Here is a 15,415-nt window from a genome sequence, read left to right as displayed (position 1 = left end):
CTTCCTATTAGACAACCAATCCTCTATCCACACAAACACCTTACCCCAACTCCGTGAACCCTAACCTTCTGTAGCAACCTTTTGTGAGGCACCTTATCAAACGCCTTTTGAAAATCTAAAAACACCACATCCACCGGTTCCCCTCTGTCTACCGCACTCGTCACATCCTCATAGAAATCTAATTTCTTCAGAATGAATGGTATGCTTTGTCAGTATAGGGCGCAAGAAACCATACTTTTCACTGTATAGTAATACATGTGACAATAATAAATCAAATCAAAATCAAAGGTTCTATGTTCACCTGGAAGGAGCACACAATTTCCAAAATGCCATCTCCGGTGACTGAACCCCAAATAAATTTCGAGCCAAATATGTACACAAATTCTGTGCAAAGAAACATTCTTGTGTTATCTCACATCTTAATCATGGAATTTACTCTCTTGCAATTCAGAGAAATCTTCTACTGTATTTTCCTCGAATTATACATCCAAAGAGCAGCCTATTTGGCACACGAGTGTAATCACTACTGACAATTGTTCAGAATTGTACAATAGAAATTCAGGCTTGTAACTTTGATGGAAACTAGGATGAAGTATTTTCAGGAAAGTCTATCGTAGTGGTCGTACACGGTTCTTCAGCCGGACGTATGCCCTTTCGTTTCATATTCAAAACTGTTTTTTGCTCTCTCCGTTATTGTGAACTTTTCTTTAAAGATTGTCGTCCAGCTGTTCCTTCACAATTATATTCTCATTCTTAAGCTTCACTCCTTTGGCATACTTTCATGTTTCTTTCTGTGTTGTCTCGTTGGGTAATACTTGCATTTCTAACTTTTCATAGAACATAGAACATAGAACATAGAACATAGAACACTACAGCACAAACAGGCCCTTCGGCCCACAAGTTGCGCCGATCACATCATCACCTACCAACCTACAGACCTATCTATAACCCTCAATCTCATTAAACCCCATATACTCATCCAGAAGTCTTTTAAAAGACCCCAGCGAGTTCGCCTCCACCACCACTGACGGCAGCCGATTCCATTCACTCACCACCCTCTGAGTGAAAAACTTACCCCTAACATCACTTCTGAACCTCCCTCCCCGCACCTTAAATCTGTGTCATCTCGTAGCGACCATTTCAAACCGGGGAAATAGCCTCTGAGAGTCCACCCTATCTATTCCTCTCAACATTTTGTAAACTTCTATCAGGTCGCCTCTCAACCTTCGTCTCTCCAGGGAAAAGAGTCCCAGCTCCCTCAACCCAACTTCATAAGGCATGCCTCCCAGTCCAGGCAACATCCTTGTAAATCTCCACTGCACCCTTTCAATAGCTTCTACATCCTTCCTATAGTGAGGCGACCAGAACTGCGCACAATACTCCAAATGAGGCCTGACAAGGGTCTTATAAAGTTCCAGCATTACCTCCCGACTCCTAAACTCAATCCCTCGATTAATGAAGGCCAGTACACCATACGCCTTCTTGACCACCTCCTCCACCTGCGAGGCCGATTTAAGAGTCCTGTGGACCCGGACCCCAAGATCCTTCTGCTCCTCAACACTACTCAGACTTCTGCCCTTGATAGTGTACTCGTTCATCCCGTTGGTTCTGCCAAAATGGACGACTACACATTTATCCGCGTTGAAGTCCATCTGCCACTTCTCCGCCCAGTCCTGCATCCTATCTATGTCCTGCTGCAACTTTTGCCATCCTTCCAGATCATCCACAACACCACCGACCTTCGTGTCATCAGCGAACTTACTTACCCATCCCTCCACTTCCTCATCCAGGTCATTTATGAAAATGACAAACAACAAGGGTCCCAGAACAGATCCTTGAGGCACTCCGCTGGTGACTGACCTCCATTCAGAAAAAGCCCCATCCACAACCACTCTCTGCCTTCTGCAGGCAAGCCAGTTCTGGATCCACAAGGCCAAAGGCCCTTGGATCCCATGCCCTCTCACCTTCTCAAGAAGTCTTGCATGGGGGACCTTATCAAACGCCTTGCTGAAGTCCATGTACACTACGTCCACGGCACTTCCTTCGTCAATGTGTTCAGTCACATTATCGAAGAACTCAACTAGGCTTGTAAGGCACGACCTGCCCTTGACAAATCCATGCTGACTATTCCTGATCATGTCAAACCTCTCCAAATGTTCGTAAATCTTGTAAATGTTGTAAATCTTGTCTTTTCCCTGCGCTCTGTGCTATACTTATATTAATCACGAAATGTGCTCAATATACTATATTTGTTGAAATAACAGTTTGTGCTGCACATGGTTGTGTTTTCGTAGAATCCTGAATATTGCACTTTCCGTGAGATCTGTAGTTGAGCCTAATTTTCAATATTTTAAAATGTTTCATCTCGAAATGATTTCGATACTTTAAAGCAATAATGGGGAAATATGCAACTTTATTAAATTGATCAGGCAGCTAATTAAACTTTATAATACAACGAATGATAATTCTTGATGATAATCTAAGCTTGACAACTAGTTAATGCAATTAAATAATGGCTGCAGGATAGATGATACGTGCAACCACGGAACATGGTGGATACCTGTGTGATGCATGGCTAACAAATCTGCATTTAATGACCCCAGATCGAGGTACTTCGACTTCGAGTTGATAAGCAGGAGCACAAGATTCGGATATTGCGGTGTATTAGACAGAGCAAAATTCTCCTCAAATGTTCACGGAGGCATTTACGCTCTTTATGCTGATTAATTTAAATTTGGTTCGCGTTCAGGGAAGGAGTTACGTAGCGGGGGGGGGGGGGGGGCGGGGTGGTGGCCTGTAAAAAAGACAGTTTTGGGAAAGAAAACAAATAGCAATCGAAAAGCCTCAAACCTGACAAATTTGCAACAATTCCTCTGCTATCGCAGCCCAATTTGACACAGGTGAGGCTGCGCGCATGAGCAAACCAACCCCGGCATTGTGGTAGAGAGGGCCAGACATTTGGGAGAGCAAAAATAGGTGACGATAAACTCGGAATGCCGGGGAATGGAAGTGGGGCGGGGGGGGAGGTGGTTGGGGGGATGGTGTGGGGTGGGATCGGGGATCGGATTAACACCATTTACTATCCTCTACAGCTTTCAGTAGTAGTGGCACATGAACTCGACAGGTCGAGTGATGGAGTGGGGTGTCCGGGTTCGGTGCGGTGTCTGTTGTCGGGATTGCTGATAATATAGGGTATCGGAGGTTGGTTCGGTCGGAGGTCAGTGTGACCAATCTGTGCGTGATTCGGATTTCCGTTCGGGGTAGGCGTTGATATCGGGTCGAAGGGCGGGCCTTGGCGTTGAAGATTCCGGGTCTGGCCGTAGCCTAGTTGAGGAGAGAATTGGATCGGTTCGAAGAGTCGAGGACAGCCGGTCGGGGTCTACGTTTTGGAAGGCGGATGCGAGCCCGCGCTCGTGGAAGTGGACAGGATGGAGGGCGGAGAGGAGGGAGATAATCCTTCGTAGTTCGGAATAGTTGGGACACTTTGTGATTGTGAGGGTTGGGAGGGGGGTTGTGTCCTTTGCCAGAGATATGTTTGTATTACTCGAGTGGAGTACTGTGTGCAGTTTTGGTCGCCGCACTTGCGCAAGGATATTTTAGCCTTGGAGGGAGTGCAGAGGAGGTTTACTAGGTTGATTCCGGAGTTGAGGGGGTTGAGCTATGAGGAGAGGCTGAATAAACTCGGCTTGTACTCGTTAGAGTTTAGAAGAATGAGGGGAGATCTCATTGAGACGTATAAGATGTTGAATGGGATGGATAGGATAGAGGTGGAGAGGCTCTTCCCGCTCAGAAAGGACAGTAGGACTAGGGGGCACAGCCTCAAGATAAAGGGGGGGGGGGGCGGTTTAGAACGGAGTTGACGAGGAACTTCTCCACTCAAAGGGTGGTGAATCTCTGGAATTCTCTGCCCGTTGAAGTGGTGGAGCCTGCCTCGCTCAATATTTTTAAGACGCGGGTTGATAGGTTTTTGATAGGCAAGGGGATTAAGGGTTATGGGGAGAGGGCGGGAATGTGGAACTGAGCCACGACAGATCAGCCATGATCTTATTGAATGGCGGGGCAGGCTCGAGGGGCTAGATGGCCTACTCCTGCTCCTATTTCTTATGTTTTTATGTTCTTATGAGTGCCTTAAGGTTATTGACTTCAGTAATTACAGTAATTAATCCAGTATTTAGAAGGTAGTTTTCATCTGTCGGTGTAACTTTTCGGGTAACCCCGGTGGAAAAACCCGCCGTTCTTGATTTAGATCGCATTGTCAGATGTTTCATAGCGCTGTGCAGTAGTGCAGGGAAAATTAATACGTGTGGCAATGGCCTTGCAAATGTTTAGCTCTAAACTTCAAAGAAGAATTCCCTAGGGCATCTTTGGGGCTCACCTCCAAATCTTATGCTGGGGAGCTTGGGATTATGGTCCCGTATTATCCTTACGCACGTCAGACCATAATAAATAGGGTCAGACGTAGGGCGTTCGGCCCCTCGATCCTGCTCTGCTATTCAATACGATCATGGTTCGTCTGCAGATGTTTTTCTCCATTTAAGTAATGCTATGTTCCTTTGTTTTCCTTCCAAAATGAATTCATGTTTCCTTCCCCGAAGCGCATTAAGCCCTCAGCGTTTGAAATTCGTATCACAGAGCGAAAGTGAATAATTGTAAACTCCATTTTTTTCCAAGATACATCTCCAACCGAACAAATCATATTGATTGAAGGTGGAGGGAGTCCCTGTGCCGGCAGAATTCAAGCCCGCAACTTCGGAACTTGGCACACTATCTGCGGTCGAAGATGGGATATGAATGATGCTCGTGTTTTATGCAAATTTCTGGGCTGTGGCGACGCTGTATCTGCATCGGGAAATTCTCAGTTTGGGGGTGGCCAATGGCCTATGCTTAACTATGAAGTTAATTGCAATGGCACTGAGGATGACCCCTGGAAGTGTGAATTAAAACGGTTGGCTCACAACAACTGTTCCACAGAAGAGGAATCAGCTGGTGTCATATGTTCAGGTAATGTTCCTGTCTACCACGTTTCAGAAAATGGGGTAAGAGTAATGTCATTTAATGCTATTCAATCGCACAATTTGTACAAGGCCGTATCAATTTCAAGTAGTGCAATTTACACGGCTCAATTTGACAGCTCCATATTCAGAACTGAAAAGAAATAGAATTGCTAAAACGTCATGAGTTTATAAGTGCTGTTTTTTTCTGATTTACGTACACCTTTCTTAAATTTTAGAACATAGAACATAGAACATTAGAACATAGAACATAGAACATAGAACATTACAGCGCAGAACAGGCCCTTCGGCCCACGATGTTGCGCCGACCAGTTAAAAAAAAACAACAACAATGACCCACTAACCTAAACCAATCCCTTTTCGTCCATAAACCTGTCCACAGACCTCTTAAACGCCCCCAAACTAGGCGCATTTACAACTGCAGCAGGCAGGGCATTCCAATCCCTCACCACCCTCTGGGTAAAGAACTTACCCCTGACATCTGTCCTATAACTACCCCCCCTTAGTTTAAAGCCATGCCCCCTCGTGCTAGATTTTTCCATCAGAGGAAAAAGGCTATCACTATCCACCCTATCTAAACCGCTAATCATCTTATATGTTTCAATAAGATCCCCTCTTAGCCGCCTTCTTTCCAGCGACAACAACCCCAAATCCCTCAGCCTCTCCTCATAGGATCTCCCCTCCATACCAGGCAACATCCTGGTAAACCTCCTCTGCACCCTCTCCAAAGCCTCCACATCCTTCCTGTAATGTGGGGACCAGAACTGCACACAATACTCCAAGTGCGGCCGCACCAGAGTTGTGTACAGTTGCAACATAACGCTACGACTCCTAAATTCAATCCCCCTACCAATAAACGCCAAGACACTGTATGCCTTCTTAACAACCTTATCTACTTGATTCCCAACTTTCAGGGATCTATGTACACATACACCTAGATCCCTCTGCTCCTCCACACTATTCAAAGTCTTCCCGTTAGCCCTATACTCAACACATCTGTTATTCCTACCAAAGTGAATTACCTCACATTTCTCTGCATTAAACTCCATGCGCCACCTCTCGGCCCAGCTCTGCAACCTGTCTAAGTCTTCCTGCAAACTATGACACCCTTCCTCACTATCTACCACACCTCCGACTTTGGTGTCATCAGCAAATTTACTGATCCACCCAACTATACCCTCATCCAGATCATTAATAAAAATCACAAACAGCAGTGGCCCCAACACAGATCCCTGAGGCACACCACTTGTAACCACTTGGTGCCGTTTGATCAGGAATATAAATGAGAGTCCGCTTTACTTTGATTGGAAATAATATTGAGTGAATGTTGCTACTGCTGTGGCGGCCGCGGTGCGGGGATCAGTTACAGCCGATTTATTTCTGCAGCAACGTGCAGTGAAGTGGACGATAGTTAAACAGCAAACAAGTTTCTTCTCTTCTTAAAATTACTAAATATATCATGGCTACGGCTCCTTTCATTTCATGGAATGTAGGCATCGCTGCTCCTTTTTTTTCTTTCTCGAACTGTTCGTAACTGAATAACCCGCTGGGCTACTTCAAAAAACAGATAGAGGTCACCTGCATTACTTTGGCATGAAATCACATGTAGGCCACACCATATAAGGATGCAAGGGTGGCAGGTCTCCTCCGAAGGACCTGAGTGAAACATTTTTTTACATCAAATGATAATAGCTGTCGTAGTCACCATGAATGAGATTTAGCTTTGTAAACCAGATTTACAAGCTGAATTCACATTCCAACAGTTGTCTCGGTGGGCTTTGAACCAATGTTCTTGGAGCATGAGTCCCGTTGTTAGCAGTCTAGTGACATTACCATTACACCAACGTCTCCCCACTTTGCGCACGTAAAGAAAAACCCAGAGATTAAGACGATGTGTGGAAGTGTGCTGTGCCCGAAGGAAGGACCTTGGGACAACACCTAGAGAAGCTATACCAACTCGTAGGCTATGTGCCACGCGGGACACCGGAGTTCAATTCCCGGTCGGGGAGCTTAGAAGTTATGCATAATTTGAACGAGCACAAAGACGTGCTTGATTATATTTGAAACAAAGCGGGACGAACATCCTTGTGCATGGATTTACTATTGCTATTGGCAGGAAGTTAAACGAATTCAGCAGCTGGAGGGCACACAGACTGTTACCAAAAAGGGACTCAGCATAATACAGTAAAATAATCTAGCCAGAAAGAGTACAGCAGTTTGGCTGAGTTGATGACGAGGAATGACAAGTGGAATTGTGGTTTTGAAGCCATCACAGATACATGATTCAGGGAGGGACAGGATTGGCAGCTCAAAATTCTGGGATATAAGATATTAAGGCTGGATAGGGAGGATGCAAAAGAGACGGATGGATTACTGTATTAGGGAAGTAGTCAGTTACTACAGTAAGGAGAGATTATATCTTGAGAGGGGTTTTCGAATGAAGCTCTCTGCGTAGAGCTTGAGATTAAAAAAGAGGCAACCGAATTGCTGTTTTTTTTCATTGTAGACCCCCAGATAAAGCATGGGGAATTGAAGAGGAAATATGTATAAAATAAACGTTTATTTATTCGCCTCAAGTAAGGCAATGAAATTACTATTAAATTCCCACAGTTTGCGCACAATTCGCGGAGCTGTGTGAGAAAATAAATAGTAGTCGGATCATTATCTTGGGTGATTTCAACTTTCCTAACATTAATTGGGGTAGACATGGTGCTAAAGGCTTGAATGGAGTAGATTTCTCAAAATGTGTACAAGAGAACATCCTAGGTCAATATGTAGATGGTCCAACGTAGACGGTACAGCACTGGATCTTCTTTCGAGGAATTAGGGGGACAAATGGTTATTTTTATTATTTTAGTGATAGCGACCACAACACGATATAAGTTAAGCCTCCATGGGCAGATAGACACACCATATGGAAAAAAATGGATTGTAGAGGAACAGATTTTAGTAAAATGGGGCAGTATCTGGCCAATGTAGACTCGGAACAGCTATTCGTGGGGAAACCGATTGGACAGCAGTGGGGGTAGTTCAAAAAGGAACATAGGAGGGTACATGCCCAAGATGTTCCCTCCAGATTGATAGGAAGTAATAGCAAGCCCAGGAAACAATAGATGACCCAGGATATTCAGGATACAATGGAACGGAAATGGAGTCTTCAGTAGGTTCAAGGGGAGACAATCAGCGGGGGCCCTAGTCGAATACAGGAATTGCAAGGTTGGGCTTCAAAAATAAAACATTAAGGAATCAACAATTGGGCTTGGCAAAGCTCTGGCTGCTGAAAGCAGGGGGAATCCAACAGTTTCCTGTTAGTGTATCAGTGGAAAGAGGACAACCAAGGAATGGTTACTTCCCTTCCGGGACCAAGGCGACAATCTGTGGCGGGCAGGGTTGGGGGGGAGGGGGGCGACATCGGTAGATTCTTGAAGAATATACAATATGAAGAAGAACTTATGACATTCAGAGATAGAGGGAGGGTACTAGGTTTTTGCACAAATTAACGTAAGGAGTGACATGTTATTTAAGCTGATGTCAGGCTGAAATGCGAAGAAACCTCCAGTTCTGAATCAATGTTGCTCCTAGATGTTGCGAGAGGAAAAGGAGGGGATTGCTGGGCTTTGAGCGACATTGCTTATTTCTCTCTGGTCGCGGGGGAGGTGCCAGAGGAATGGAGGACAGCTAATGTGCTTCTGTATTTAATAAGGGTTGTGGAGTTAAGGCAGATTACGACTGACCAGTGTGCCTCACGTTAGTAGTAAGGGAACTTCTAGAAAAAATTCTGAAGGAGAAAAACTATCTCCATTTAGAAAGGAAAGGTCTGATTAGGTGTAGTCAGCATGGCTTTGTTGGGAGGAAGGTCATGCCTGAAAAAGATAGATTTTTTTTGAGGGAGTGACCAGATGTGTAGATGAAGGTAGTGCGGCTGTTGTAATTCATATGGATTTCAGCAAAACATTTGACTAGCCCCACATGTCTCATAAACGAGGCAAATGCACATGGGATGGCTAATTTGATAAGGTGGATTCAATATCGGCTTGTTTGTAGGATACAGTAGATGATTACAGAAGGCTGCTTTATTGACTGGAAGCCAGCGTCCACTGGCCTACTGTAGGGATACGTGCTGGGTCTTTGTTTATTGAATGTTATTATACGAATGGCATAGAAGAGTGTGTGAACATAGAACATAGAACAGGGAACATTACAGCGCAGTACAGAACTTTCGGCCCTCAGTGTTGTGCCGACCTGTGAAACCAATCTAAAACCCATCTAACCTACACTATTCCAGTATCATCCATATGTCTATCCAATGATCATTTAAATGCCCTTTTGCAGGCAGGGCATTCCACGCCCTTACTACTCTAACTACTCTCTGAATAAAGAGTGGACTAAGGGTTAGTAAGTTTCTGGATGGCCCAAAAAAAGGCTGTATGGTTAACAGTGTGATTGACTGTCCTGGGATACAGGAACATATAAATAGGATGATCAAATTGGCAGACAACTGGCAGATGCAATTTAACTTTAAAATTGTGAAGTGGTGCATTTTAGAAGGAGTAATTGGACAAGGATGTATTCAATGACAGGCATGGCACCGGGAAGTTTAGAGGAACAAATAGACTTTGGCCTTTTTGTCCTTAGACCTTGGAAGGTGGAAGGGCATGTAAGGAGGAAATAGCGAGGCATCTTGAGGGGAACTGCATGATAGAGCAGACGCAGCACGGTTTCATTAAAGGGAAGTCGTGTCTGACAAATTTACTGGAGTTCTATGAGGATGTGTCTAGGGCGGTGGATAGAGGAGAGCTGGTGGATGTGGTCTTTCTTGATTTTCAGAAGGCGTTTGACAAGCTACCTCACAAGAGGTTATTGCAGAAGGTCAGGGGGCATGGAGTTGGGGGTAGGGTGTTAGCGTGGATAGAGGACTGGTTGTCAAATAGGAGGCAGAGAGTGGGGGTCAATGGGTGCTATTCGGATTGGCGGTTGGTGACTAGTGGAGTGCCCCAGGGGTCGGTGCTGGGGCCTCAGCTATTTATCATTTATATAGATGATCTGGAGGAGGGAACCGAGTGTAGGGTGTCGAAATTTGCTGATGACACCAAAATTGGTGGAAAGGCAAATTGTGCGGAGGGTGGGGAGAGTCTACAGAAGGATCTAGATAGGCTGGGCGAATGGGCCAGGAAATGGCAAATGGAATTTAATGTTGGCAAGTGCGAGGTGGTCCACTTTGGTAGGAATAATGGTAGGAAGGATTATTACTTACGTGGAGAAAAACTGTAGCAGGCGACGGTGCAGAGGGACCTCGGGGTCCTTGTGCATGAGTCGCAAAAACCCAGCTTGCAGGTGCAGCAGGTAATCAGGAAGGCGAATGGGATGCTGGTCGTCATCGCGAGGGGGATTGAATATAAAAGTAGGGAGGTTTTGCTGCGGCTGTATAGGGCATTGGTGAGGCCGCAGCTGGAGTACTGTGTGCAGTTTTGGGCGCCGCACCTGCGCAAAGATATTTTGGCCTTGGAGGGAGTGCAGAGGAGGTTTACTAGGCTGATACCGGAGTTGAGGGGGTTGAGCTATGAGGAGAGGCTGAATAGATTAGGCTTGTAGTCGTTAGAGTTTAGAAGAATGAGGGGAGATCTCATTGAGACGGATAAGATGATGAATGGGATGGATAGGATAGAGGTGGAGAGACTCTTCCCGCTCAGAAAGGATAGTAGGACTAGGGGGCATAGCCTCAAGATAAAGGGTGGGGGGGCGGTTTGGAGCAGAGTTGAGGAGGAACTTCTTCACTCAAAGGGTGGTGAATCTCTGGAATTCTCTGCCCGTTGAAGTGGTGGAGGCTGCCTCGCTAAATATTTTTAAGACGCTGGTTGATGGGTTTTTGATGAGAGAGGGGATTAAGGGTTATGGGGAGAGGGCGGGAATGTGGAACTGAGCCACGACAGGTCATCCATAATCTTATTGAATGGCGGGGCAGGCTCGAAGGGCTAGTTGGCCTACTCCTGCTCCTGTTTCTTATGTTCTTATGTGAGCACCGAAATATGTCATGTGGGACTTTTTTTTACCAATCCAGACACAAATAACAAAGAAAAATGTCAGTCATGTTGGAGTTGTATAGAATTTGGTAAGGCCAGAGCTGGAGTACTGTGAGTAGTTGTGGTTGCAACATGGTAGGAAGTGTGATGCTACTGTGCCTTTAAGAAATGCATTTTAAGCATATTTTCTGCAGTTATAAGCAACCCTGCTTCTTTTCTTATTGGGGCATCGAGTTTTCTGAGTCAATATTATTTTATTGCTGAAATGTCTCACAATTGTCCAGTCGTTTGTTTTTAAACTGGGCCTAACGCAATGTCCTGAAAGTTTAGGGTACTTTGAGTTGTCTGATTTGCGACTGATTGATAGATGCGTGCCATGTGGTTCTTTCCCAGGGAAATCCAATGGTTACTTTCAGTTGGGCAGCTGGCTGGTTAAAAGCTGTTTTGACTCCAGATTGAAAACAATGGTTGCATCTGTGTCTCTCTTGCATTGTAAATTCTGCTAGCTGCTCCTTAGTTAGAAGGTGTTAGGACACCAAACGCCATGCAGCGTGTTTCTGTCTCTCAGTCTCCGGTATTGGAAATTTAGCCAGCAGCTAGAGGTAAGGCGTGCCTCTTGTGCCAGAAGGCCTCAGCGTTTTCAACTCAACATCCAGAGGGGTAAAACACAGCAGGAGTTAGAAAGCTGCAAAATCCAGCAAATTATCACAGTGGAACGCCAGCTGTAAATGAAAGTGTCATGGAACCACTTAATATGGATAAAATTATGAAGTCACGAGGATGTAATGATTGAGTGAATGATGCGCAAAAATCGTGTCGAGGGAACAAGGACAAACAAGTATTGTAATTACGGGTGGATTATAAGGCTGGTCGGTACAAATTGCTGTTAATCTTGGAAGAAATTTAGTCCTTTCTTCATAAATAGCGCTGTCAGGTTGGAGACTACCGACAAGCTTCAATAAATGTCTGCTCCAACAGAAATGACCGACACTGCCCATATTTGTGCCTAGGACCAGCAATTTTAGCAATTAATGTTCTCGATGTAAAATGCTTTGCAAGCAAGTACCTTGAAAATCTAATATGATATGTTAAAATCAACAGGACACAAACAGCCGAGACTAGTTGGTGGACCCGATGACTGCTCTGGAAGATTAGAAATAGTGTATGGAGATACCTGGGGAACAGTATGCGATTTAAACTGGCATTCACGGGACGCAGAGGTAGTGTGCGCATCACTGAAATGCGGGGAAGTGATATCCATACTTGGAGGAGCGTACTTTGGAGAGGGTAATGGTCCCATCTGGCCGGATATTTACAAATGTCAAGGAACAGAGAGCGTTCTCTGGGACTGCCCCACTGAGCAGAGAAACCAACACAACTGCACGCATAGACATGATGTCAGTATCATTTGCTCCGGTAAGTTTTTCATTGCTTCTTACATTCAGGTGGCAGCAAACAGTGTCACCTCCATGCATTCGTTCTTATTGATTAGATACTCTACATCTCAACGCCTCAACATTGGTTTTGTGAAGGGGAGGTCGTGTCTCACAAACAAGATTGAGATCCTCGAGAAAGTGACAAGAAAATTTGAGCAGTGCACGGCAGTGGATGTTGTACTCATGCAATGTATCAAAGCCTTTTGGCAGGCTTGTACAGAAGCTGAAGTCATATAGGATTGGAGTTGAGTTGTAAAACTGGCTTGGGCATAGAGAACAGAGAGTAGCAGTGGAAGGGTACTTTTCTAACTGAAGGCCTGTGACAACATGTTCGACAAGAATGTGCGCAGGAGCCTCTGTTGTTTGTATTATATATAAATGATTTGGAAGAAAATTTACGTTGCCTGATTAGTAAATCTGCGGGCGATACAAAACGTGGGGGAGCAACGGATAGGAAGGAGGATAGAAAAAGGATACAGCAGGATATAAACCGGCTGCAGATCTGGGCTGGAAGATGATAGGTGAAATTTAAATCGGACAAATGTGAGGCGATGCGATTTGGAAGGCCTAATGCAGAAGGAATGTGTACAGTAAATGGTGGAGCCCATAGAAATATTAGAAAACTGAGGTATCTAGGTGTGCAGATCCACAGTTCCCTGAAGGTGGTAATTCAGATGGACAAGGTGGTCAAGGAGGCGTATGGCCTCCTGGCCTTCATCGCTCGGGACATTAAGTATAGGAATTGGAAAATAATGTTGCAGCTGTATAAGACTTAGATTAGGTCACAATTGGAATATTGTACACAATTCTAGTTGATGCATTGTTTGAGGTGCAGAAGAGATTTATCAGGATTTTGTCTCTTTTGGAAGGACATGGTCTATGAAGAAGGGTTGAACAAACTTGGATTATTTCATTGGAGCGTTGGAGGATGGGGGTCGGGGGTGGGAGAATGGTGGATGAGGGGCTCATAGATGTTTACAAGTCTATTACAGGCTTGGGTAGAGTGGATAGCCAGAGACGATTTCCCAGATTCGAAGGGTCAATTAATCTGTATTAGGTTGAAAGAGACAGGGAAAGATTATAAGAGATATAAGAGGCAAGTGTTTCACAAAGAGGGTGGTGGATGCCTGGAATGCGCTGCTGGAGGAAGTAGTGGAAACCGATTCCATAACATTGTTCAAGAGGCACTTAGATGGATACATTAATTGGCAGGGGACAGAGGGATATGGGCCACGTAGAGGCAAGAAAATATTAGATTAGAGAGACATCTGCGACGACACAGACTTGGTGCTTGTTATGGGATCCCTCCAGTCCAGAAGGAGGCCATTCGGCCCATCGAGCTTGCACCGACAATAAGCCCACTCAGTCGTATCCCTGTAACCCCATGTATTTATCCTGTTGATCCTGGACACTAATGGGTAATTTACATGGCCAATTCACTTAAACTGCCCATATTTGGTCTGTGGCAGGAAACCGGAGTAACTGGAGGAAACTCACACAGGTAAGCAGAGAATGTGATAACTCCACACAGACGGTCACCCAGGGCCGGAATTCAACCGGGTACTTGGAGTTGTGAAGCATCAGTGCCAACCACTGTGCCACCGTAGCACCCCGTGCCGACATTTGTTGTTTCATCATTCATAAGGGAAACGTCATTGATGCGCAATATCAGATCCAGATTGTATTATTCGTGGCTAGAAATCACACTGTAGTATTACTTTACTTATTTTAATCAAGCTATTAGATTCTTTTTTACAAGCGGACGATTGCAATATATAATGAAGTCAAGGTTAAACATACAAATGGAATTTCCCAAAGTTCCATTAATACCCCTTTGGATGTTAGTTGATATCGATCTTACGCGCCAAAGCAGGCTGAGAGTCGTAAATTTCCTGTAGCTTGTCCTGAGCCTGATGCATTGTCCGCATGGGCCTTTTCCCTTCTGCAATCCAGTACCGCGATTTGATGCATTGCATTTTTCTACTTTAACACCGTATTTTCCAGCAATTTCAATCTAGCAGGCATCCAGGCTACTTTGCTTCACTGCATTTGCGTCAAGAAAAGTTCAGAACTTACTTCTTTTCAGCTGAGCAATTTTACATAGTTTTCGTTTCCCTGTTTTCAAAATTTTGGAGTCATCCTTCCGATGGAGTTTCATTCTTCACCTCACCTATCACCAAATTCCTAGGAATTCTTCCACAGTGCCTCCTCTTTCACTGGCGCTGCAGTGTTGTGTTATTTATGACATTGACTTCATGCAATAAAGCACGGGTGTTCAAAATAGCTCTCCAATTTTGGAGTCTTTCCGCTGATTCCTTGTTTTTCTCTGTTGAAAAATGTTCCTTTTTTCTACGCATAGGACACAAAGGGCCACGGTTAGTCGGCGGGAATGACACCTGCTCAGGCAGAGTGGAGATACTGCTGGGTGACACCTGGGGCACGGTTTGCGATACCGACTGGGACTTGCAGGATGCAGCTGTCGTCTGCAATCAGCTCGGTTGTGGGGCTGCGCTATCAACTCCCGGAGGAGCCTTCTTTGGAGAAGGAAATGGACCGATCCGGAACGATATCAACGAATGCATCGGCAATGAGATGCGTTTGAGCGACTGTCCCGTCGTATCCTGGGGGCACCATGTTTGCACCCATAGAAATGATGCTGGGGTGATCTGTTCAGGAGGTAGGTGCGTCTTTTTAATAAATGTCAATAATTCTCATAACTATAATAAAATTACTATGCGTGCATGAATGCTGACATACGTGCCTTCTCATGACTTGTTTACAAATGCGTTTTATTCGCATAATTTAGTATTAAGGCGAGTGAGGAGTTCAAACCAATGGGATTCCCCAGTTATCTATACAAATATACCTCGGTGACATGTGACCTTTGTCATACCAGATAGAGGGTAGCTAGTGGAAGTGAATGGACGGCTGTGACAAGTGGCGGTTC

The 15,415-nt window shown here is 44.9% G+C and overlaps 1 protein-coding gene across 1 annotated transcript in view; it reads left to right on the top strand.

The window, feature by feature from the left end:
* The window catches only part of LOC145341285 (scavenger receptor cysteine-rich type 1 protein M130-like), a 48,276-nt gene that overhangs the window by 13,705 nt on the left and 19,156 nt on the right, over nt 1-15,415 (top strand). The window contains exons 2-4 of the mRNA XM_080186209.1: nt 4,672-5,001; nt 12,134-12,448; nt 14,828-15,145. Coding sequence (XP_080042335.1) covers nt 4,672-5,001; nt 12,134-12,448; nt 14,828-15,145 — 963 coding nt within the window. The remainder of the gene's footprint in view (nt 1-4,671; nt 5,002-12,133; nt 12,449-14,827; nt 15,146-15,415) is intronic.

The sequence above is a fragment of the Carcharhinus amblyrhynchos genome, chromosome 3 (assembly GCF_965287045.1).
Source record: "Carcharhinus amblyrhynchos chromosome 3, sCarAmb.v2.hapA, whole genome shotgun sequence".
Taxonomy (NCBI): domain Eukaryota; kingdom Metazoa; phylum Chordata; class Chondrichthyes; order Carcharhiniformes; family Carcharhinidae; genus Carcharhinus; species Carcharhinus amblyrhynchos.
The sequence above is the reverse complement of the archived record's forward strand: the minus strand, read 5'-3'. Positions and strand labels throughout refer to the sequence as shown.